Source organism: Carassius gibelio, chromosome A17 (assembly GCF_023724105.1).
Source record: "Carassius gibelio isolate Cgi1373 ecotype wild population from Czech Republic chromosome A17, carGib1.2-hapl.c, whole genome shotgun sequence".
Lineage (NCBI taxonomy): Eukaryota > Metazoa > Chordata > Actinopteri > Cypriniformes > Cyprinidae > Carassius > Carassius gibelio.
In genome coordinates, this window is record NC_068387.1 from 13274771 (window position 1) to 13297318 (window position 22548).

At 36.9% G+C, this 22548-nt stretch overlaps 3 protein-coding genes across 4 annotated transcripts; 1 reads left to right on the top strand and 2 right to left on the bottom strand.

Moving 5' to 3' along the window:
- Positions 1-320: 320 nt before the first annotated feature.
- On the bottom strand, positions 321-5521 carry LOC128031775 (sphingolipid delta(4)-desaturase/C4-monooxygenase DES2). Its single transcript, XM_052620187.1, has 4 exons — positions 5354-5521; positions 2105-2847; positions 933-1114; positions 321-599 (listed from the first exon to the last, which is right to left on the bottom strand). The coding sequence occupies exons 1-3, from the start codon at positions 5433-5435 to the stop codon at positions 971-973; spliced, it is 969 nt and encodes a 322-aa protein (XP_052476147.1). The 5' UTR covers positions 5436-5521; the 3' UTR covers positions 321-599; positions 933-970.
- A 2504-nt stretch (positions 5522-8025) lies between these two features.
- LOC127933199 (transcriptional repressor protein YY1-like) lies at positions 8026-13094 on the top strand. Its single transcript, XM_052529999.1, has 5 exons — positions 8026-8666; positions 9961-10123; positions 10432-10492; positions 10671-10829; positions 10956-13094. Exons 1-5 carry the CDS (start codon positions 8159-8161, stop codon positions 11136-11138), a joined length of 1074 nt encoding a protein of 357 aa, XP_052385959.1. The 5' UTR covers positions 8026-8158; the 3' UTR covers positions 11139-13094.
- LOC127933198 (tripeptidyl-peptidase 1) lies at positions 12688-19050 on the bottom strand. 2 transcript variants are annotated; one of them, XM_052529998.1, is made up of 13 exons: positions 18956-19050; positions 18594-18665; positions 18353-18492; positions 18125-18275; positions 17917-18038; positions 16362-16510; positions 16069-16267; positions 15654-15842; positions 15418-15490; positions 15224-15344; positions 14928-15086; positions 14162-14287; positions 12688-13792 (listed from the first exon to the last, which is right to left on the bottom strand). In XM_052529998.1, exons 1-13 carry the CDS (start codon positions 18958-18960, stop codon positions 13655-13657), a joined length of 1644 nt encoding a protein of 547 aa, XP_052385958.1. In that variant the 5' UTR covers positions 18961-19050; the 3' UTR covers positions 12688-13654. The 2 variants fall into 2 exon arrangements, with proteins under 2 accessions (XP_052385958.1, XP_052385957.1); XM_052529997.1 differs by having other exon boundaries at positions 16362-16540.
- Positions 19051-22548: the final 3498 nt, after the last annotated feature.

Here is a 22548-nt window from a genome sequence, read left to right on the forward strand (position 1 = left end):
ATATATATACACACAAACACACCCACACACACAAAATGTGATTGAAAGGGGCTTAAAATATTAGGTGAATTGTTTGAATGTACAAGGTATCCTGGTTTAATTAGGTTGATCCTGATTTTAAAAGTTGATGTTGATATTTCACAGACATTACAGTTAAATTAAACATGTTGAGAGTGAGATTGATGGAATTAAAATCATTTTAAAAGCTTTTCTTCCTTTTAAACAGTCTTGTCTCATGCTTCCGTTTAAAACAAATGTCTCATTCTCATTGAACATTAAAAAAAAGAACCCCTTACAAAATCTCTCTGGCATTATTCAGATTCATCATGCAAGAAGGAAATTTATTGAAATACATTGGGCTGAACAAATCTATTCCACAACGATATGGTGTTCGTAGTTATACAGTCAAATCGCAAATGACAGAATGTATTAAACACAATATATTTAAAGACTTCTAGTTACACAACAGTGCATAAAATATTAAATATTCCGTCTTCAAAAAAGCCTCCGATGAAAAGGCAATATAAATCCACTTCATTTCATCTCAGCACTTCTTTCCTTAGGTACATATTAGCTGGCATCTCAGTAGTTGGATTTAGCTGAGAAAGTGTAAAAAGGTGATAATCACAAATAACTGCAGTGATATCAAACATGAATACCATAAGAACAACATCTAAACTAAATTTCATGGTTTAATTAGGAATGGGTGTATGGAAAGAATTTGAGAAGATTAGCTGGGCTTTGAGACACCCAAACAGTAAACCACAAATCATAACCGTTATTGTGCAAACATTGGACACAGATGGATCTATATGATGAAATTCTGTGACAGAATGAAAAGGGTATGCAAGTTCACACGTGAAAGGGTTTGTTCCTTTTTAACTTAACGCCTGCAAGTGCCTCACAGATTTCTATAGATATTGTGTAAATACCTTGTATGTTTGGTTAGATCAGTAGTCTAATACACAATTCATTCCTTTTTGTCAAGTTTGTATTGTCTCTTGATTCTGGCGTAGGGGCCGATGGCATCATCAAACACAAAGTCCCAGAGCACTCTCATCCAGGAAGTGTGTTGAGGGAGTGAGTCATAGTACTCTGCTGCAATTCTCTTGACCTGCAAAATGGGAAAGATCCATAAATAATCAAACGTTTCAGTTTATATACTATGATATACAGTATGTGAACCAAAGAATGCGAACAAAATACAGTGCAGCTACACCATGGGTGAAGTGACGGTCAGTTTTCTGTCAATAATTATACTTTACCGTTTAAATATTCAGATACAATGCACTGCGTGAGTATTTAATCAGTTTATAGACATGCCTGGGAGATCTTTCACACTGGAGGTGTGTTGTCTGGAAGCTATAAATGCAATTAAATTGCCTTATGGACACTGTTGAAATATGAAAGTTTAGCAAATATTAGTCTTTCTAGTTAGTCTCACACATTCTTCCTCTTAATCAGTAACCGTGTCAAAATCAATAAAGGGTTTGACATTCCCATGACACTCCCACTTGAGCGCTAGCCTGAAAAGTATAACACTTTTGGGACCAGATTCACTAAATAAATCATCATAAGAAAGATGTTATTTAGTTTCTTAGGGAAAAAAAATCAATGTTTTTGATTTGAACTTATGAACTTCTTGGAATTTATCTTAATAATAAATGTACAGGCTTCGGGGTTATCTGATTGTTTGGCAACTTTAAACTTACTTTTAATTAAAAGAAAAGAAACTGCAACAGAGATGTACAATATATCATTTATTAGTCAATAATCATGATTATTTAATTGTATTAGTCACTATTGGATATATGTATTTCTGCATGCTCATTTAATTTAATTTTACATTTAGATTACCTTTGCGGTCATCAAACCTTCATTTTTATAACATGTTCACTGAATATTCATTTTCATAATATATAATATATTATGATGCCTAAATTCACTTGCATTGGGTAAAAGCAAAGGATTTCATTTGGGCTTTATTTCTTTTTAACAAAAAGAGTTTAATTTTACTATCTGCCACAATCAATATCTTATTGTTTTTGCCAGAATTTTAAAACCGCATATTCCCAAAAACACAAAAATATAGCCAGACTCATACCTCAGGTAATTTGCTGCCAGGAATGCTGGGGAAGTCATGGTGCTCCATATGGTATCCCACATTGAAGGTTATTAAGTTGAGAGGGCCGTAATAAGAGTAGGTTTCATGACCTTTCATAAACATGTAGTGCTCAGCGATGAAGTGTCCAGAGATTGGATGCAGGCCCATACACAGTATAGAGCCAGAGATGAGGTAGACAATGGGCTTGAGACCCCAAAAATAGTAGATGATAATGTCTACCACAAACTGCACGACTGCATTCAGCATCTCCAACCTGGTCACGGGCTTGGGGTTCACCACCAACGGACGGAGCGCATAGAACAAAGGCTGGAGAAAGAGCCAGACCACCTTTCTGGCTGGGGTACAGAAGAACCAGCCCTCAAGGTCAGTAGGAATGTCTACGTCCAATCCATCACCTCCAAGATAACGATGGTGGTCGATGTGGTACTTCTTGAAGGATGCCGAATAAGGCAAGCCAATCGGGAGATTGGCGAACATGGCGAACAAGCGGTTCCAGAGTGCCCTTTTGGTGCCAAAGGCCACATTGTGTGAAATGTCATGGATGGCTAGGGTCAAAGAGTGGTTGATGCAGCCCCCGAACGCATACGCCCAAAACAACAACCACTTCCAGGAGAGATCATGGACCATGTAACATGCCAGGAGCTGGGTGAGAACCATCCCTGACACGACCCACTTCAGCTGGGGATCATGACCCATCAGAGACTTGATTTCAGGATACTTTGCTGAAGAGAGAGAACAATGTTAAGAACATGAGATGATATCTTCAAATATTAATAACATTTAATAATATATACGTACATACACATAAAGGCTTTAAGATTTTAATGCTTTTGAAAATAGGATCTTATGCTCACCAAAACATTTGTCGTACTTCCGTTAAAGACAGATTGTATTTGAAATTAAGCCTTCACATCCCATTTAAAATTACAAAAATTTATTGAGATTACTACTTTATCTCTGTTATTAGTGGTAACCTATTAAACATGTTAAGGCACTATTGTGTAGGTAGTCAACCACTTAATTCTCCAGAAGGGACAAACACACCCCGTGATGGTGTGCCTTTTAATTAGCAGAAATGTTTGCCCAGCTAATGTTCTGTTTATGCACCATTCACTGCTGCAGAATCCCTTTATACAAGTTCCACAAAAGTTCTTTCTCAAAGTGCTCACCTTCACCTGTACAATTACAGGTGACCTGCATGCAAACATCTGCCATGAGACTTTTTCATGCAATTTGCATAATGTCTGTATGCAAACTGTTTATATTGCCACATTTTCTACTGGTTTATGTTTAAGTGTAGGGTTACATGTGTATCATGTGTATTAATCTAGGTTTATTATTAATCCACATTTTAATCTAGGGCTATTCACAGTAGGGCAAGTGAATTGGGCACCTCAGTCATCAGTGAGCAGGGAAATGCTCCTGGTTCAGTTCCATATGTTAAACGATCTGTGTATTTGTTTGACCTTTACATTTTACATATCGGTCAAACAAATAGCCCTCACAAAACAAACACAGCGGTGGCTGCCGGCAATACTAAAGGGCTTCAAATGATGCAGAATGATAAGTAATGTTCTTGTACACATGTAGGTATTCTTGGATTCGCCTTTCCCTGCCCCTTGAGCCTCCTCTTCTCTGAACAAGATCACACCTGTCATGGCTTAATGTCACGGAAACACACAAACAGGTTTATTTTGAACAAAGTGTTTGTGTTTCAGCTTCCGGAAGTCACATTTAAGCCTAAAATAATACAACATGCATGCAGTGTTTCAAGTTCACCCATTTAATGAGTAACAAAATGTCCTAAATTGTGTAAATAAAATTACCACAAACTCCCAGAATCCACTCAGATGGCGGTACAACCTAAAGTAATGCTTGGGGTTGTACTAAACACACACACACACACACAAAACAATCCTATTTGGTCTATGATAAGACCATTATTTTTTGGGGGTGGAATGCAATGACACCATTCAATTTAACACCAGGTTTTCTGCATTACTTATAAATGATTTATGCAATATATTTAGTAGGGTTTGTATACAATATTATACAAAATATATATTTTATATACATTTTACTTAAGATTTGATCATATCAACTTTAAATATTGGCCTACAACAGTTTGTAAATAATAATGGTGCCTTAATCCTTTCTGCAATAGTCTGAAGATGATAGAAGAACACATTATTAATATTTAAAATGCTTGAGGTGTAAAACTACCCATGGACTTCACAATATCATATAAATATCAAAAGGTGTTTTAAGGGTCTGTTGATGTATAATTACTGTAAAGGGGCAGTTCTTACAGTCCAGTGTGATCTGTCAAAACAGTGTAAGATTTTTAATTCCTTATTTCTGCACACAAAAGAAGAAGGGGGAAAAAAACTGACCTTCCATCTTGTGATACGCTGAAATCTCCAAGTTGCTCTTAAAATGTGTTTTATGAGTAATTGAACTTGTGACATGATATCTTTACAGTTATGGCCGTAATACTAGAATGTTGTTGCCAAGCAAGACCCACTGCTATTGTGCCAATAACGCATGGAATCAGTTTACACAATTATCATCCCCTGCAGCCATTGTCTGATAGATGTGAGTCAAAACACATCTATGTTTCATCAGTCTACACTCGTTAACTATATTAGACTAAACCTATGGAAAAGTACGTTTGATTTCAATTACAAGCAGGATGAGGGGAGTTAATGTTTAGAATGTATAACACACGACTACAGAGTAGGCTAACGTTAGGTGTTAAAACAAATAAAAAAATAAACACTTGTGAACGCACGCCCTCTTTACATACGTACGCAGGCACGCGCACACTCTTCCACAGAAAGTTGTCAGTAGAACTAATAATCTATATTGAATTAACGTACCTTTTTTGAATTTTAAATTAGTTCGGTAAGATATGCACTATGAATAAATGTCATCTTAACTGTCCGAACACCTTTATAATCAGAGATATGCCGTGACATCAGGCAATGGTAATTAGATAAAGTGCTTCTTGCACACACCTGAGTTATATATTTTTTTATCAACACAAAATAAACAACCAGAAAACAAAATCTAACACACTCCCAAATACTTTGAATAAAATAAATTGATATTTAAATTCAATTCAAGTCAGTCGGCTAACCGAAATCATACCACGTCTAAGTTTTAGCGAATTTCAACGTTCAAGTGTCTGACGTTCAAGTGTCTTTCTTTTACTTCATTTAAACTTACCTAATATTTCTTTTCTTCTCCATGTGTGCGGCTGCTCGTTATAGACCCACTCAAAGTCCCAGCGTCCAACAGCTTTGCCCATTTTGACACCTGTGTGCTGCTGGTGTGATGAGCTCAGGTGATCCCTCGCTTACTAGACTCGTTTCGGACACGCCCTCTTAGATAAGAACAGCAGAAGGTGTGCCTGAGTGTGAGTCTATACCTGTTTTATACAGTCTATGGTCTATACCAACGGTAACTAACTTCAGCCGAAACCCTAACGAAGTAACGAGATCAAGTTGGTCCGAGAGCAGCCCAGCCCACAGTCTGCCTCGTCCCGCTAAGAAAACGGCACCTTGCCTCGGATAACCGTTGACTGTGAAACGTTTGCTAATTATATTTGAATTTTACGCCCGGCAGTATACAGTAAAGACTGATTTAATTTAATTTATTTATTTATTTCCCCAATAATTTAGTTTCGTGCAATTTTCTGTCACATTCCTGTATTTCTGGTCTAGACAGGTTTGCTTCGCCTTACCGCGAGAGGGCGTTTTTTTGTTGTTATTGTTATTGTTGTAGGCCTACAGTTATGTCCTGTGATTCACGACACACGACTCACCCAGGAATAGACTTCTGTCTTCTGTAGAGGAAATTCTATTTTACTAAATTTCTCTGAGACCACACATGCCACTGTTTTAAGTATGAATGTCCTGTACAGGGCACATTCAGGGCTTTTTAGAGATATCAAATGTGGAGGTTTGATCATAAACACTCCCTCTCCTTGGTCTTTAAATGGGACTGATATTGACAGGGTGATCACATTTTACCACTCTTAGGGAAATATAATAGTGTTTTGTTTTTCTGATTTAAATATGGCTCATTTTCGAATTCTTTGTCGTAAAAAAAAAAAAAAAAAAAAAAAAACCTCTGAAAATTTGTAATCGGAATATGATTGTTTGTTCAGGGCATCATTTTTATACTGTACATGTCTTCTGTATAGGACACCAGAACAAACATCATGTTAATCAGACATTTTGGGAAGACACAAGTCAAAAGGAGAATAATTTACAGATCAAGGTTCCTACGAAATATTGGCAAGTTATGGATACCAATATAATACTTTTTATTATGGTTTGCCCCAAGAACACATTAATATGCATTAAATGCCTGTATAGATACATTGTATAAAAGGGGAATAATTTATGCACCAAAGGTAGTCCAGCCAGGACTGAAACGTTTGTGTGTGCAGTCAATTTTCTGTTCATGCACTTTAGATGTTGTTGTAGATCTTCAGGAATAAACAACTATTCCAATGACCTTTAACTTTGCTCTTTGTTTGGTGTGTGAATTTTTTTGCCTTGGATTTTTGTATTTTCCTCCAATTCCAATTTTTTTTTACATTTAAGTACAGTAGTATATCAAAATATTGTTATAGCTTGGTTGAGAATCATCTTTACAAAGTTTGGCAAAAAAAAATAGTATGAAACCTAAAATCTGATAATGAAATGAAAATATAAAACGTTGTTTTTGCCTATACATATACATATTTGTTTTTATTTGAATAACTTAGTCCTCACATCCCCTATTTGGAAATAGAATAAAATATTAATCAAACATTTTTTTTTCAAAGTTGTTTCTTAAGCTCCATCAAATGTAATGACATAAAAATAAAAAAATGAATAAAAAAAAACAAAATTTGTTTTTTTCTTCTGGTTTTCAGGAGGATATAATGCCTATTGAGATAAATGCATATAAAAAAAGCAAAAAAGAGATGCACACATATATAATAATTAAAAATGAATAACTGGATAAGTAATTTAAGCAAACATAGACATAAAATCATTATGCCACAAATGCCAGAGTATAAAACAAACTTTCTGAAAAATCTGCCATTTTATTTATAAATGTATTCATTTATTTATTACATGACCTAATAACATCACGTTCTAATCACATTTTCTGAGTTTACATTGCACATACAAAACATTACAGCATTGTTTAAGGATAACAGAAAATAATTTGAAGTATATGCAACACACCTAAGGAACTTATACAGTATCACTTCCCCAGTTGTAAATCTATAGTTTCCTCTAAAAGACCAGATCAGCACCGAGAGACAACCATGTCAGCAGAGACCATGTCAACTAGATGCGTCCTAAAGACAGATCCCCTGCGAAGACCTCATCACCTCGCAACTATCAGGACAAGACAAGTCCTCTGCACAATCTGACCTGTGTTACAGCCTGGAATTAAACCACACCATGTTGGTTTCGTCTGGCCAGAGGAGAACTGCCCCTGTCTGAAACTATAAAGCTGCTTTGAAACAAATCAGTATTGTATAAAGTGCTATATAAATAAAGGTGACTTGGCATGACTAAATATCCTCATGTCAATTCAAAACATATTTTCGTATAAACAATTAAATTTACCAAAAAAAATATATTGTTATTAGGCTACTACATACATGAGTAACCAATATAACTTGATGGATAAATCATATAGATTACTCCACATTCAAAATGAATTATTACATATTTCCTCATTTCAAAAACATATTAAATGTTGCTATTGATATACAGCTACTGTGTCAGTGAAGATTAAAAACTCGTTGGTGGATAATTTGCAAAAGTTTAATGGTGAGAATGAGGTCAAACGTAGACCAAGATCTCGCGAGATTTCGCATGTCTGATGCTCAGACAGAGTCAGTCAATGTGGGACGGAGTTTTGCCTGTTTGTTAGTGGAGTAGGAGGAGGCGGAGAACGAGAACCAGCCGTTGACTTGACACGGGTTGCTTGAAATAATTTCGGAGCGCAAGAAAGCCAAGAATGGCGTCGGGTGAGACACTGTACATTGAAACCGACGGCTCGGAGATGCCGACAGAGATCGTCGAGCTGCACGAAATCGAAGTTGAGACCATCGAGACGACCGTGGTCGGCGGAGACGACGACGAGCACCAGCAGATGATCGCGCTGCAGCCGTTGGTCACAGACGACCCGAACCACGTCAACCATCAGGAGGTGATTCTGGTGCAAACTCGCGAGGAGGTCGTGGGCTGCGATGATTCAGACCTCCACGCAGACGACAGCTTCGAGGACCAGATCCTCATCCCCGTGCCTGTCCCTGTGGCAGAGGAGGAATATATCGAGCAGACTTTAGTGACCGTGTCTGGCAAGAACCCATCGGGAAGGATGAAGAAAGGGGGAGGCAGCGGGAAAAGAGTGGTCAAAAAGAGCTTCCTAAACTCCGCCGAGGCGAGCGGACGCAAGTGGGAGCAGAAGCAAGTGCAGATCAAAACACTGGAGGGGGAGTTTTCCGTCACTATGTGGGCATCGGGTAAGTTTTGACATCGCATCAAGTGCTTTGTTCTCGCGCAGGCCTCGCGTGGGCCTTCTTCCTCTAGAGCGCGTTATAAAGCTGACGGATAGCGCAGTGTCACAAACGATTTTCGGACCCAAAAAGCCACATAGGAGGATAACTCCGGTCTAAATGTTTTTGTTTTGATGGGAAGCCATGTTTTAAGTGTGGATGGGCGCCGCCATATTCCTCCAGACCAGTATGGCGGCAGCCCCGAAACATGGCGGTTGTGTGAGCGGGGAAAGATGGCGGCGCGAGCGGAGAGAGGCACAGTGAGTCCGCGCGCTGCTGCAGGCCGCGATGGCGCAGCTCTGTTTGGAGAAGGGGAGGGACCTAGACACACGAGCTGCTGCTTGTCTGCTAACCGTCGATCTCACGACGCTCCAAACACTCGATAAACAAATGTTACCGCGCATTTAAATCTCGTAACAGAGGAATTGAGATACATTTAGAAGATTCCTGTGCCCTAGATTGTTTTTTTTTTTCAGTTTAAGTTAGGCGTGATTACCATTTGTACAGTGACCAGACAAACGCATTTTTCGCAGGGATTCTATTAATGCTTAACATAATACGTGTTTTTATATCAACACTTATGCAGTTGTTTATATTGGAAGGCGGTCTTTGGTAAAATATAGAAATGTTTATTAACGTTATAGCCTTTGCGGTCTTGAAATTTCGGTGTGAAAAGATGTTATTCACTTCGAACCGGGAATTTTACAGTCAAAATACAGTTTGTAATTGTCCACGTCGTTTTAGGTAAATATTACAAGGTGGGTGAATGTTTTAAACGCTGAAACGTAACGTTATACAGATGTTTAAACTACACCATAGTCCAGAGCTCTGCTGAATGATGTATTATACATGATATTAATTAATTATATTTGTAGTTATTGTGTATTAGCAAAATATTTTGTAACTATCCACTTTTATTTAAGAGTCTGGCTTGTAACGACCAAAATGTTTGCCATTTCTTGAATATTAAAATACAGTACGTGAACGCGGAGCCCGTTTTAAATTCTCCGTAAAGCCCAACATACTGCGCATGCGTGTCAGAGGCGTTCATTGTGTTTTTTTTTTTTTTTGCTTATGCATTGCTTGTTTGAGACAATAGATATAATTGTTTTATTCTGAAGATGAATCACTCATCAGTCGTCAGTTCATTTAGTTTTTGTTTGCTTTATTTGCCCTTAAAACGTTTATCTCTTTGTGAATACTGTGAGTGTGTGATTTGATTAAGTACTCCGTTAAACATTTAATCTTGTGTTTTGTACAGATGATAAGAAAGATGTTGATCATGACACTGAGGTGGAGGAGCAGATTATTGGGGAAAACTCTCCTCCTGACTATTCTGAGTATATGACAGGCAAGAAACTGCCTCCTGGTGGCATTCCTGGCATTGACCTGTCAGATCCCAAACAGCTGGCGGAGTTTGCAAGGCGAGTATTTGTCCAAAAAGCTGGAAACTTCCAGTATTTATTGATTTTTCTTGTGTAGAGCTTTATAGTAGGACCTAAGCATGAGATTTAATGATTTTATTAGAATCACAGATCGTTTGAAATATTTTAAATATGTCAAACTTATGGAGTGACATGTAAATAGATTGTTTACAAGTCGAAGTCACTTAGCATTTTTCAGTATTCAAAAGGAATGCGTTCGATTTGCTTCATGTATTTTATTCATTATCAAACTCCTAAAATAAGCAGCATGCACACACCTCTTATCCTGAATGTTTTTCACAATACAGAATGAAGCCCAGAAAAATAAAGGAAGATGACTCCCCAAGGACAATAGCATGTCCTCACAAAGTGAGTGACTGTTTTTTTTTTTTTTTTATCGTGCATGATAATTATGTAAAATGTCTGTATTAAAATTGCTTATTTATGATATTGTTCGTCTTCAGAAAAAGTAACAAATGAATCCAGTCATCTAATTTTTTTTATGAATTTATCAGGATTTTAACATTTTAGTTGTGTGTTATCATAGGGTTGCACAAAAATGTTTCGGGACAACTCTGCTATGAGAAAGCACTTGCACACCCATGGGCCGCGGGTTCATGTCTGCGCTGAATGTGGGAAAGCGTTTGTGGAAAGTTCCAAGCTGAAACGGCATCAGTTGGTTCATACTGGTGAAAAACCTTTCCAGGTAATTTTTTTTTTGTTTCTTTTTATTAATGTTATTATTCAAATGTTATGTTATATTATTATAAAACTAGAATATGTTAAATATAAATGATATATGTGCTTTTTTTTTTTTTACCTTTTCCTCCAGTGTACATTTGAGGGATGTGGAAAGCGCTTTTCATTGGACTTTAACTTGCGCACACATGTGCGGATTCACACTGGAGACAGACCGTACGTTTGCCCGTTCGATGGCTGCAACAAGAAATTTGCTCAGTCCACCAACCTGAAGTCTCACATTTTAACACACGCGAAAGCTAAAAACAATCAGTGAGATCGCTCGCTGAGGAAAGTTCCCTTAAAGACTCCTGCTCCAAAACCCACTTTGTATGTCGTTTCTAGATCCATTCTTTTCTAAGAGAATCTCAGTGCACATTTTCATGGGAATTGAAATATGAATGAGGACCTGACACCAAACTATCCCAACAACCTTCTCATGGTATAGACCTGAGTTCAATAACTTCCCGAGTTATGAGAGTTTCTTCTTTTGAAGATATGATTGATTTTGTGGACCCTCATTCACATACAAGATGCTCATTATCCTGAGCCCAAAGAAGCAAATTGCCCATCGGTGTGTCTTTACCAGTTTGTAAAGACAAAGACTGCTTTTTAGATGTCTTCAAAGTGTGCATATTGTACACTTTTTAGAGCATAGAGCTGTCATAATATGTGTGAGTGTGTGTGTGTGTGTGTGTGTGTGTGTGTGTGTGTGTGTGTTGTCCCCGAGACTTAAAACCTGTGAATGCTTTTCTTCAAGGAGAATGAGATGTTGTTCAGCTTTTTTTTTTCAATGTAAATAGAGCTTTTCTTTGTGAGGTATCCTGTGCAGGTATCTCATTTTGTATACCTGTCCTGTACAAATGTTTTGAAATCATGTAGATAATAGAGATGTTGATTAGATTGTGTTTAACCAAATTAAAACCGTTTTATCCAGCTTCAGGAAGTACCGCTACATACACATGCCTTCTTTTGTAACACAATAACAATCTGCTCAGTATGTGAAAAAGACACTTTTCCTTCAAATTCTCTAATTTATTTATTGATATGGAATAAAGCTAAACTCCCCTGTGCAGATCCCAAGAGCCTGAAGTTCATCATTCTGTTCAGTAAGCTGAACGTCCTACTGCGATTGATTTTAAAAACTTGAAACCATATGATATGGGTCTGGATAAAGGTAAAATTGTCACATAAAGAGTCATATTTCCTGTAGTAGACAACATTAACAAACAGCAGTGAGCATAAAAATCTCTAGTTTAATCAAACATATAACTTACTGTAACATACTATATAAAGGTTTAAAATGGGAAGTGTTTCAATAAGATAATTTAGTTGCAGTTTCACATGCTATTTTAAAAATTACCACAGTGATATCGCATTGATTGCAGTTAACAGAATCCTAACTTTGCATATGCACAATATTCAGTTTATAAATTGTAAATTACATGATTCATGCTGTTTAAAGATAATTATATTAAAAATATATATATTTTAAAAGGTCCTATTAGAGCTTGCTCTTTCTGACACCTCATGTATTGAGACTTGAACTATATATTATATCATGAACATCCTATAACTGACTTACGTTTGTATTTAATGTAAAGAAACAAAATCTATTTGAATTTCAACTATTTTTTCCTATTCATTTTTTGTGAGCCTCTTTAAACTGATTTGATCCATGCACCAATATCACATCCTTGTTTACTATTGTAAATATGTTCTGCCGACTCCAAATGACAGTTCAACAAATTGCAATTCCTTCTCAAAAATGTATATGGTTTTGTATGTTTCTGGATAGTATAAAAAATTGAATTAAATCAACACTGTAAGCTCACAAAAGACATTTTATTTCAATATAAAAACTTTAATTTGTATTTTTCAAGCAAAGAAATGAAACACCAGTCATCAAAATATTAATGAACCTTTCAGAGAGAATCCTGAAGGCTTTGCAATTTTCAAAACAAACAAAAAAAACAAAAAAACAAGTTGGACCTGTTGCTCAAATAACATTCAGTGCACCAGACATCTAATAGAAAAAAAAAATTCTCAATCTTACCACCAACCTAGTAGTTCCAGGCCAACAAATCCATTCATGATTTAATTCCCTGAGGACCTCTTCAAAAGTCTGTCAAATCAACCCAGTTAAAAATGTCAAAAACAGGCCATTGGTTTATACAGCTCTCAAGTATGTTTAATAATTAGGCTGGTTTCAGCACATGCTTCATCTAAACCTTGGAACATCCTAACATTTATGATAAAAGGATCTAGTTTAGCCTATTTAAAAGGAACTGAAATTTATCATTAGGAAATATTGCACTTTATTGAACTTTGTCTCCTAAAAAATTATTTATATATATATATATATATATATATATATATATATATATATATATATATATATATATATATATATATATAAATGTATGAAGTAGATCAAATTCATTGATATTTTCTGTCACACCAAAGACACTTGTAAAACCCTGATCCTTTACATTAGGACAAATCAACCTCATCTACTGTTGCACAACCTGTTAAACGAGGGGAACTGTGGGTGGGTTAAGCAGCTAGTCATCAAAGGTTCATTTTACACTGAAAGAACATTCTTTTGTGAAAATAATTCTTAAATGATTGGCAACATGAGATCTTGATATGATTATACAATGAGTCATTTAGATGATTCAGCAATTTTTTTTAAAAACCATATCTTTCAGAGTAAAAAAAAAAAAAAAAAAAAAAAAAAAAAGTGCAAAAGGGTGGCCCTTTCTTTTGCAATCTGACTAAACAAGCAGCAGCTCAATTCATAAGAGCTTTAAGAAGAGCAGGATAATTGGGTGTTCCCCATCCTGTTACTGGATCCCATGAAGGGGAGGCACAGAAACCCTTCCCTTCAACTGTATCATCCAGACAACTCAGGTGACATCCCTCTGTTACCTAAGGGTATGAGGAGAAAGCAAATTGATTTAACAGTGTTAAGAGTATATGGTTACTTGAACAGGTTTTAACTGTCACTCTTAAGCTTCTAGTTACACAAGCTCGATTTCACACATATCTGCGTTCTGAGATGCTTGTGTGTGTGTGTGTATGTGTGCTGCATGTAGTTGCCACAAGGGACACTACAGCAAGCATTTACATAGACTGACTTTTATGATAATTTCATACAAGGAATTCTTTTAGGACAGCATTACAATTTAGAACGTCCTGAAATTTTTAATCTAGATTTTGTAGATGTTTCATAGTTCTAAACACAGGAAAAAGGCCAAAAGAGTAACTAAAATGTTAAATGTTTTTTTAAATGCTTACATCAAAAAGACCTTTGCCTTGCAGTTTGTAAAGGCGAGGGTTGATGAATCCTAATGAGGGAAGTCCCTTCAGGAAGCGCTGGTCGTTTATGAGGGAGAGAATCCCGCCCACTACTGGAGTTGATGCCTTGAAGAAAAAAAAAAACATTCAGATTACGAAATAACAGACATTATTGGGTAATCTATTGTAACCTAACCTGTATGCAATATTGTACGTTGTTATAGCATTTTCTAGTGCACAGAACGGTTCAAAAGTTTGGGGTCAGTAATTTTTTACATTTCTATTAAAAAGTCTTATACTTACGAAGATTTACATTTATTTGATCAAAAATACTATAAAAACAGTAATATTGTGAAATATTACAATTTAATAACATTCGATTTCATCGGAAATCATTTATTAATAATGTTGAAAAACCAATTTGCTACTTATTTTTGTGGAAACACTCTTCACGATTCTTCAATGAATATGAAGTTATAAAAATAGATCATATTTGTAACTTTTATAGTTATTTTTGATCAATTTAATATATCCTAAATAAAAGTTATAAAAAAAAAAATAAAGAAATAAAATAAACTATACTTGACTTATTATCAGAAAATCTTAGTATTACACACTTGCACACCTGCAGTGTACACCGTTTCTTCTATTTGCATCTCTACATCAATTGTAGTATATTCCATCATGTACACAATTATGAATATAACCAACCTGTAATATAAGTGTACTAAAACAAAAACCTATTCTTTTTGTATCATTTACTAACCGAAGTCCCAGAGACCCATGGCACAGGTATCCGGTTGGAAACGACCCAGTAGTTGTCAGAAAGCGCAGCTAGATCTGGATAGGCTCTTCCAGTGATGTTGAAATATGTCTGAGGAGGTAGAGGCTGAACACTCTTCATATACGCATCAACAGCACCAGCCTACAGAAAACAACACAAAAGCCTTGTTTGTCAGTCTTCAGAAATGAGACACTATAATTGAAAACCTGACTTCAGCTACTTTAATATTAGTGGAGTTTCAAATTAGTGGAGGGACATTCAGACTCCTGGAGCTTTACCTGATAACCTGGCCTTGCAAACACATTACTGAAGCCACCTCCACTGATGTAATCGGTGACCTCGTAGGTAAGTTTGAAGGGGTTCTTGAAAGAAGTCCCCCCCACAGTGGTCACATAGGGACTAGATAGAGTACAGAGTTTTTCAGTACAGAAAGTATCAGTGTTCTAAAGAATATTTAGAGAGAAGCGTCTACCTGGATGCAGGAAAACTTGGTCTAAAAGTATTTCTTTCCTTGGTCAAGTGTCTACAACCTGCTCCACTGTCACCTGAATAAAAAAAAAAACATGAGCGTGGCTTTCTTTGAGATCTTAGACCAAGAGAGGTAAAAATAAAGAACAAGTGTAAGAAACATGCTGTTAATGGATTTTCTAAATAAAATGCACCAAATAAAAAGCTCTTGTTCCTGCAACATGACTTTCATCATCATACCAGAAGCAAAGAGCATGGAAATCCCTCTGAGGCCAGCTTTCATGAACTCGGTGTTGATGCGGTTCATATAGGCATCAGAAAGGCTGTCCTCATCATCTCCATAGCTGATAGTGTGGACCCAAGGCACTGCAGACATGTTGCTGAGCAGCAGCATCCACTGAAGGAACGGCTCCTGAGACTCATGACGACCTGGAACCAAGACCAAGGAAAAACTTGTGATCTTTATAATGCATGAAATAAAATAAAAGAACCTATTAAGAAACAGACCCAACTGATGCACTAAAATCAGCTCATTTGAGAGGAAAATAAAATGACAACAAAATTACTAAAACTTAACAGAACTTAAAAATAAAAATCAATTCAAAATATTAATATCTATTAGTCTACTAAAATATTGCTGAAATGGAGCACATACCTGGATTTGTGAAGACCCATGTAGAAATGTTTGCTCCACTGCTCATGATGTACTCCACATCCAGACTGGCCTCAATGCCGGCTTTCCCACTGCCCTGAGTGCCCACGACCCGCTCTACAGCTGACATGTGTGTGAATCCTCTAGCAAACAGACTCATAAACTCAGACAAGTCAGCGGGGTGGTAGTACTGCTCCAAGAACTAGGTAGAGGAGATATTCGGCACAACCATGAATTACACTTCAGAAATCTCTCCATATGATTAAATCAATACACAATAAATATGAGAGGTTTACCTGTGCCACTGCCTGACTGTTGTTAGTGGCAGTGCCCACATCTTTTGCTGTGAGGTTGTAGCGACTCCTAAGGACTGAGGGGGTGACGCCCAGGTGAAAGCCTAATGCTGATTGTCTTGCTCCTTCCCAGCCTTTACTGATACCCTTTCCTTTTGGTGGAAAACGGTGAACACCACCCACTAAAAAGATTAAAGGAAAAAAGACTTCACGTCATAGTGATTACGTTGCAAAAACATGTTTTGTATCATGATACATTAATGTTTTATGGCCCATATACCGTATTTTTTGGACTATAAGTCGCACCCGAGTATAAGTCGCATCAGTCCCAAAATACGTCATGATGAGGAAAAAAAACAAGTCGCACTGGACTATAAATCGCATTTATTTAGAACAAAGAGAAAACGTTACCGTCTACAGCCACAAGAGGGCGCTCTATGTCTTCAGTGTAGACCGAGCAGCAACATCCCGCTCTGTCTCGTGAGGCCAATAAGGAATTGACTAAAACTGCAATTCATGACTGGCCGCTTGATGCTGGCTGCAGAAGGGAGTCAGTCCCATAGACTCCCCATGTTAAAATGCCCAACTTAACAGCAGAAAAAAACATGTTTACAGCCTGGTTCAAAAAATGATTTTGGTCTATATTGCTAATTTTGCCCTTCATGACAACTGTGAGGAGGGTGAATTTTTTTTAAAACTCATCTGTTAAAATTTTATTAAGACTTAAAGTTCTGCATAATTAAGGGCGTGGCCACTTGAGTGACCGGTGGATTGCCGCTGCTGACAATGCCGTCGCACTAGGTGGGCGTGGCTTCAGCAATCAGCTCCCGCCTTCTTGCCCATTTTCGATTATCCGGGAGAGTCGCGCGGTGACACGCTGCCAAGATGGCGACGGCCCGCTGTACACACTTTAGGCTTCAAAACTGCTATTGAGGAGTCTATGGATGACTTCACGGACACTACGTCCATATTTTTTTTACAGTCTATGGTGTAGACTACGGGAAAATGAGCAGCATAGAGCGCCCTCTCGCGGCTGGAGACGGTAATGTTTTCTGTTAGTTCATTTCTCTTGGTTCATTTCTCTTTGTTCATGTCAAATTAATTTTGATGAATAAGTCGCACCTGACTATAAGTCGCAGGACCAGCCAAACTATGAAAGAAAGTGTGACTTACAGTCCGGAAAATACGGTAGTAAGATTATGAAGCTCGTACTCAAGGAAAAAAAACCCTCAGTTTAAGGCCAGTTAAGTGGAGCAAAACTCTGATAGCCCGTACTGTAAATCATTGAGAACTTTAACTGTATAACAGACTACTTCCATAAATTACATAAACATATCAGTGGTCCAATAATATGGACAACCTTCCAACAACATGTTTTAGTAAGATGACATTTAAATGCTTAGTTTTATGATCAAAGCTCTACAGTTTTATGCTCAAGTTTTTGGAGGGCAAATCAAATGCAATGTAACACCATGATGACTAAGTGAGATTTAGAAATGTTTATTAAATATGACACCATAGGCTTATAGGACGGAAGCTGATGGTGTCAACTGCTCACCAAAGTCTAGATGCTGATGCACATCTTCATGAACGGAGTACAGAGATGTTGATCTCAACAGAGTGTTTGAACCTCTCCTGTAACGATGAAATTTAGTGCCAGGGAGCAATTTTTCAGCCACCCTAAGAAGAACAGATTGAAGATGAGAAACTGATCTAATTTTTGTGGTCTACTGATAATATAAAATTCACTCAAAAACTGTCCTTACTGCACAGTCATGACACATTGAAGGAAGTCCTGTGTAACAACCGTGTGACAGTTTTTGACCCCATGACTCTGGAGCCAATTCTGCACTACTTTCTCGGTCAGCTGAGACGGCCGAACAAGAGCAGCGACTTCTTCCAAACTCAGATACTTCCCTAAAACATAAATGAGAAAAGAAGAACTCATCTCTTTATTTGATCATTTGGATGACCACAAATGAGTGTCTCAATACCATATTGATGTGAATCCGGGTCTGACACTAGTTTCAGTAACTCCTCCATCTGGTTAACATTCTGCTGCTTCAGTGCAAATGTAAGTTCCACTTCCTCCAAAGATCCCACACGTCCCACCAGAATCCAGTCCTCAGGCACACTAAAACATTGAGAATTAGATGTTCAAGGGCTGATTCTACTGTAGTTTAAATTAAATCAAAAGTGAGCAATATAGTTCATAATTTGGGCTCTTGGTCTTACGAAGCATCTTGATCAGCCTCAAGCAGCTCTCCACTGACGAGCCAAATTAAGCTCAGAACAAAAACAGCACTCCTGTAAAAATAAACAGTGTCACTTTAAGAGCCCACATTAATGCAAATCTAATAATTTTTATGGTCAACGCAAAAAACACTTTTGTCATTTGAACTAAAATATTGACTTAAATAGTTAACATGCTATAACAATACACAAGGGAACCGGTTTATGTGAACTTTGTCCTGATCATCTGACCTCAAAAGGTGACCCGCTGTCTCTGAGACTTACAAACAGTTATTTAACAGCAAACGTGATCTTTAAACTATGATTAGCGTAAGATAGCTCTGTGCAAACAACAACATACTCACCGCATTGTTTTCGCGTTCGTTTAGCCTGATCTAAAACACAACACCGATGCCTGTGTCATAATATACTGATCATGTGATAGTCACGTGACCATCAGCTGATCTTTCAACGTGCATGTGTCTGCGAATTAAAACTTGCAAGAAAAGCAGAGAAAGTCGTAGTTTTCATAACGGTTTTATAAAACAGGTAACACAGTGCACATAAAATATTATCATCATTCGCATTTTTTAAAGCATTCATTCATAACAGAAATATACATATAAAGGCTGAGATTACACTCAATTTTCATATTATATCTATACTACATACCACATAATACATTTAGGATATAAAATAAAATAAATATATTGGAAAGAGAGAGTGAGAGAGAGAGAGAGAGAGAGAGAGAGAGAGAGAAAACATGCCCTAAAAAGAAAGAGAAGGAGGCTATGAATCCGAAATCCTCTAATAAAAAATACAAATAGCCTACCTTGCTTTGGGACATTTAACCCCTCTTAATGTATCCAAATATTCTACAACCACTAATCATGGAGGAACTTTGAAAAATGTACATTTATGAATGTGTTATGTTATGTTATGTTATATGTTATACCTTACTTTCATAGAGGGTCAAATGAGTACATTTAATAATAATTTATGGGTAATGGGTAACACCGAGATTTGTGGCACATAATGTATGTATATTTACATTTGTGTGACACACACACACACACACACACACACACACACACACACACACATGGCCAATGTACAGGTGCTGGTCATATAAATAAATATCATCAAAAAGTTGATTTATTTCACTAATGTGAATTAGTGAAATAATGTGAATTTTGAACTATTCCATTCAAAAAGTGAAACTTGTATATTATATCAATTCATTACACGCAGACTGATATATTTCAAATGTTTATTTCTTTTAATTATGATGATTATAACGGACATCTAAGGAAAATCCCAAATTTAGTATCTCAGAAAATTTTAATATTGTGAAAAGGTTCAATATTGAAGACACCTGGTGCCACACTCCAATCGGCTAATTAACTCAAAACACCTGCAAAGCCTTTAAATGGTCTCTCAGTCTTGTTCTGTGGGCTACACAATCATGGGGAAGACTGCTGACTTGACAGTTGTACAAAAGATGACCACTGACACCTTGCACAAGGAGGGCAAGATACAAAAGGTAATTGTAAAAAAGGCTGGCTGTTCACAGAGCTCTGTGTCCAAGCACATTAATAGAGAGGCGAAGGGAAGGAAAAGATAGAAAAAATTGAACAAGCAATGGGGATGACCGCACCCTGGAGAGGATTGTGAAACAAAACCCATTCAAAAATGTGGGGGAGATTCACAAAGAGTGGACTGCAGCTGGAGTCAGTGCTTCAAGAACAACCATCCACAGAAATATACAAGACATGGGTTTCAGTTGTCACATTCCTTGTGTCAAGCCACTCTTGAGTAACAGACAGCGTCAGAAGCATCTCGCTTCAAAAAGGACTGGACTATTGCTGAGTGGTCCAAAGTTATTTTCTCTGATGAAAGTAAATTTTGCATTTCCTTTGGATATCAGGGTCCCAGATTCTGCAGGAAGAGAGGAGAGGCACACAATCCACATTGCTTGAGGTCCAGTGAAAAGTTTCCATAGTCAGTGATGGTTTGTGGTGTCATGTCATCTGCTGATGTTCGTCCACTGTGTTTTCTGAGGTCAACGCAGCTGTATACCAGGAAGTTTTAGAGCACTTCATGCTTCCTGCTGCTGACCAACTTTATGGAAATGCAGATTTCATTTTCCAACAGGACTTGGCACCTGCACACAGTGCCAAAGCTTCCAGTACCTGGTTTAAAGATCATGGTATCCCTGTTTTTAATTGGCCAGTAAACTCACCTGACCTTAACCCCATAGAAAATCTATGGGCTATTGTGAAGAGGAAGATGCAATATGCCAGACCCAACGATGCCGAAGAGCTGAAGGCCACTATCAGAGCAACCTGGGCTCTCTTAACACCTGAGCAGTGCCACAGACTGATCGACTCCATGCCACGCCACATTGCTGCAGTAATTCAGGCAAAAGGAGCCCCAACTAAGTATTGAGTGCTGTACATGCTCATACTTTTCATTTTCATAATTTTTAGTTGGCCAAGATGTCTAAAAATCCTTTCTTTCTATTGGTCTTAAGTTATATTCTAATTTTCTGAGATACTGAATTTAAGATTTTCCTTAGTTGTCAGTTAAAAATTAAAATTAAAATTAAAAGAAATAAACATTTGAAATTTATCAGTCTGTGTGTAATGAATGAATATAATATACAAGTTTACCTTTTTGAATGGAATTGGTGATTAAATCAACTTTTTCATGATTCTAATTATATGACCAACACCTGTATACTGAGCAGGAATTATAAGACTGGTAGTTTTGATCTGGGGACATTTATTTTTTAGTCAACATGAGTAAAACAGCTTATAAATCAGACTACATTATGAGGGGAAGTTTGTGAAGTCATTAACTATATGGAATTTCCCCATAAAACATAGAAACCCAATGTCTGTGTGTGCATGTGGTCAGGAGATGAGGTCAGGAGAGGAAGCAAAAGAATTGTACATCCTGGCCTCCAGAGTTTAACCTGATACCCAATATATATTATAGCAAAGTGTTGGTTAATCCAGACAGCAAATCAACACACAATCAGCTGCAGGTTGACATGGATGAGATACGGTATTTTAGGCCCAGTACAGTAGTGTAACGTTATATAAATTAAGTGTGCAGGTAGTAACATTGAAAATATGCTTTACTTCAACACTGTGATCCAAGGTTAAATCTCTGTGATACCATATTTTCAGCTGGACATTTTCAGCTTTAGAAGTTGAGCATAGCTGTAATGAAATAATGGATTGTTGTGCTCCTTCTTTGATTCCAGTAAGTGACAAGTGAAAAGAAGTATATTTTTGACTGATTATGCGTATGACAGTCTTTATTTTTTTGGTACTTGACAAGATGTAAATTAGTTAAAAAATGGATAGCATGAAGAAAGAATCAGATCTAAATCCTTGCCATTCATCTTTGAATGCCTTTACTAATGGCTTGCAAAACAGAGGGGATATCATATAACATAGTGAATGCCTTTAGTAGCTTTATAGTAATTTTTTCATATGTTGTATTTTTAGCCACACCATTGATTTGATGTTTATACAGAAACTGACTTTCAAAAAGAAAACTACACTGAGGAATATTAACTGGAGTAAGAAGTGTGACAATTCTGTTCCCTTTAAAGCACAAGTAGTATAAGAAAGGCAGTATTTGTACTTAAAAGCATGGACTAGCTACTATTACTTAATTGAAAACGGATTTTACTATAAGCATTTTTGTCATTTAACTTACAGTACATTATATTTGCATGTGTGTTAAGTGTTGTCAACGGTAGATGGCAGTGTGCGCACAGTAAACGGGGGGACGATTGCGCAAACGTTGGTAGAGCATGAAAAGCAACATTTCCGAATCAAAATATTGACTTCCAATACGCTTATTTCCATTTTTTGATTTTTTTTTTTTAAAGAAAAATGTTTGTCAGTTTCTCATAAAAAAAAAACCCAGAAAATTCCTAGTA

Coding starts and splice junctions, on each gene's coding strand:
- LOC128031775 (XM_052620187.1), bottom strand. CDS start 5,435: ATGGGCAAAGCTGTTGGACGCTGGGACTTTGAGTGGGTCTATAACGAG. Junction 2,848..5,353: donor GAGAAGAAAAGAAATATTAG/GTAAGTTTAAAT, acceptor CTCTCTCTTCAG/CAAAGTATCCTGAAATCAAG. Junction 1,115..2,104: donor CTGGCAGCAAATTACCTGAG/GTATGAGTCTGG, acceptor CCCATTTTGCAG/GTCAAGAGAATTGCAGCAGA.
- LOC127933199 (XM_052529999.1), top strand. CDS start 8,159: ATGGCGTCGGGTGAGACACTGTACATTGAAACCGACGGCTCGGAGATG. Junction 10,124..10,431: donor CAGCTGGCGGAGTTTGCAAG/GCGAGTATTTGT, acceptor TTCACAATACAG/AATGAAGCCCAGAAAAATAA. Junction 10,493..10,670: donor CAATAGCATGTCCTCACAAA/GTGAGTGACTGT, acceptor GTGTTATCATAG/GGTTGCACAAAAATGTTTCG.
- LOC127933198 (XM_052529997.1), bottom strand. Junction 14,288..14,927: donor CATGGGTCTCTGGGACTTCG/GTTAGTAAATGA, acceptor TTTTTCTTCAAG/GCATCAACTCCAGTAGTGGG. Junction 13,793..14,161: donor AAGGCAAAGGTCTTTTTGAT/GTAAGCATTTAA, acceptor TCATACCCTTAG/GTAACAGAGGGATGTCACCT.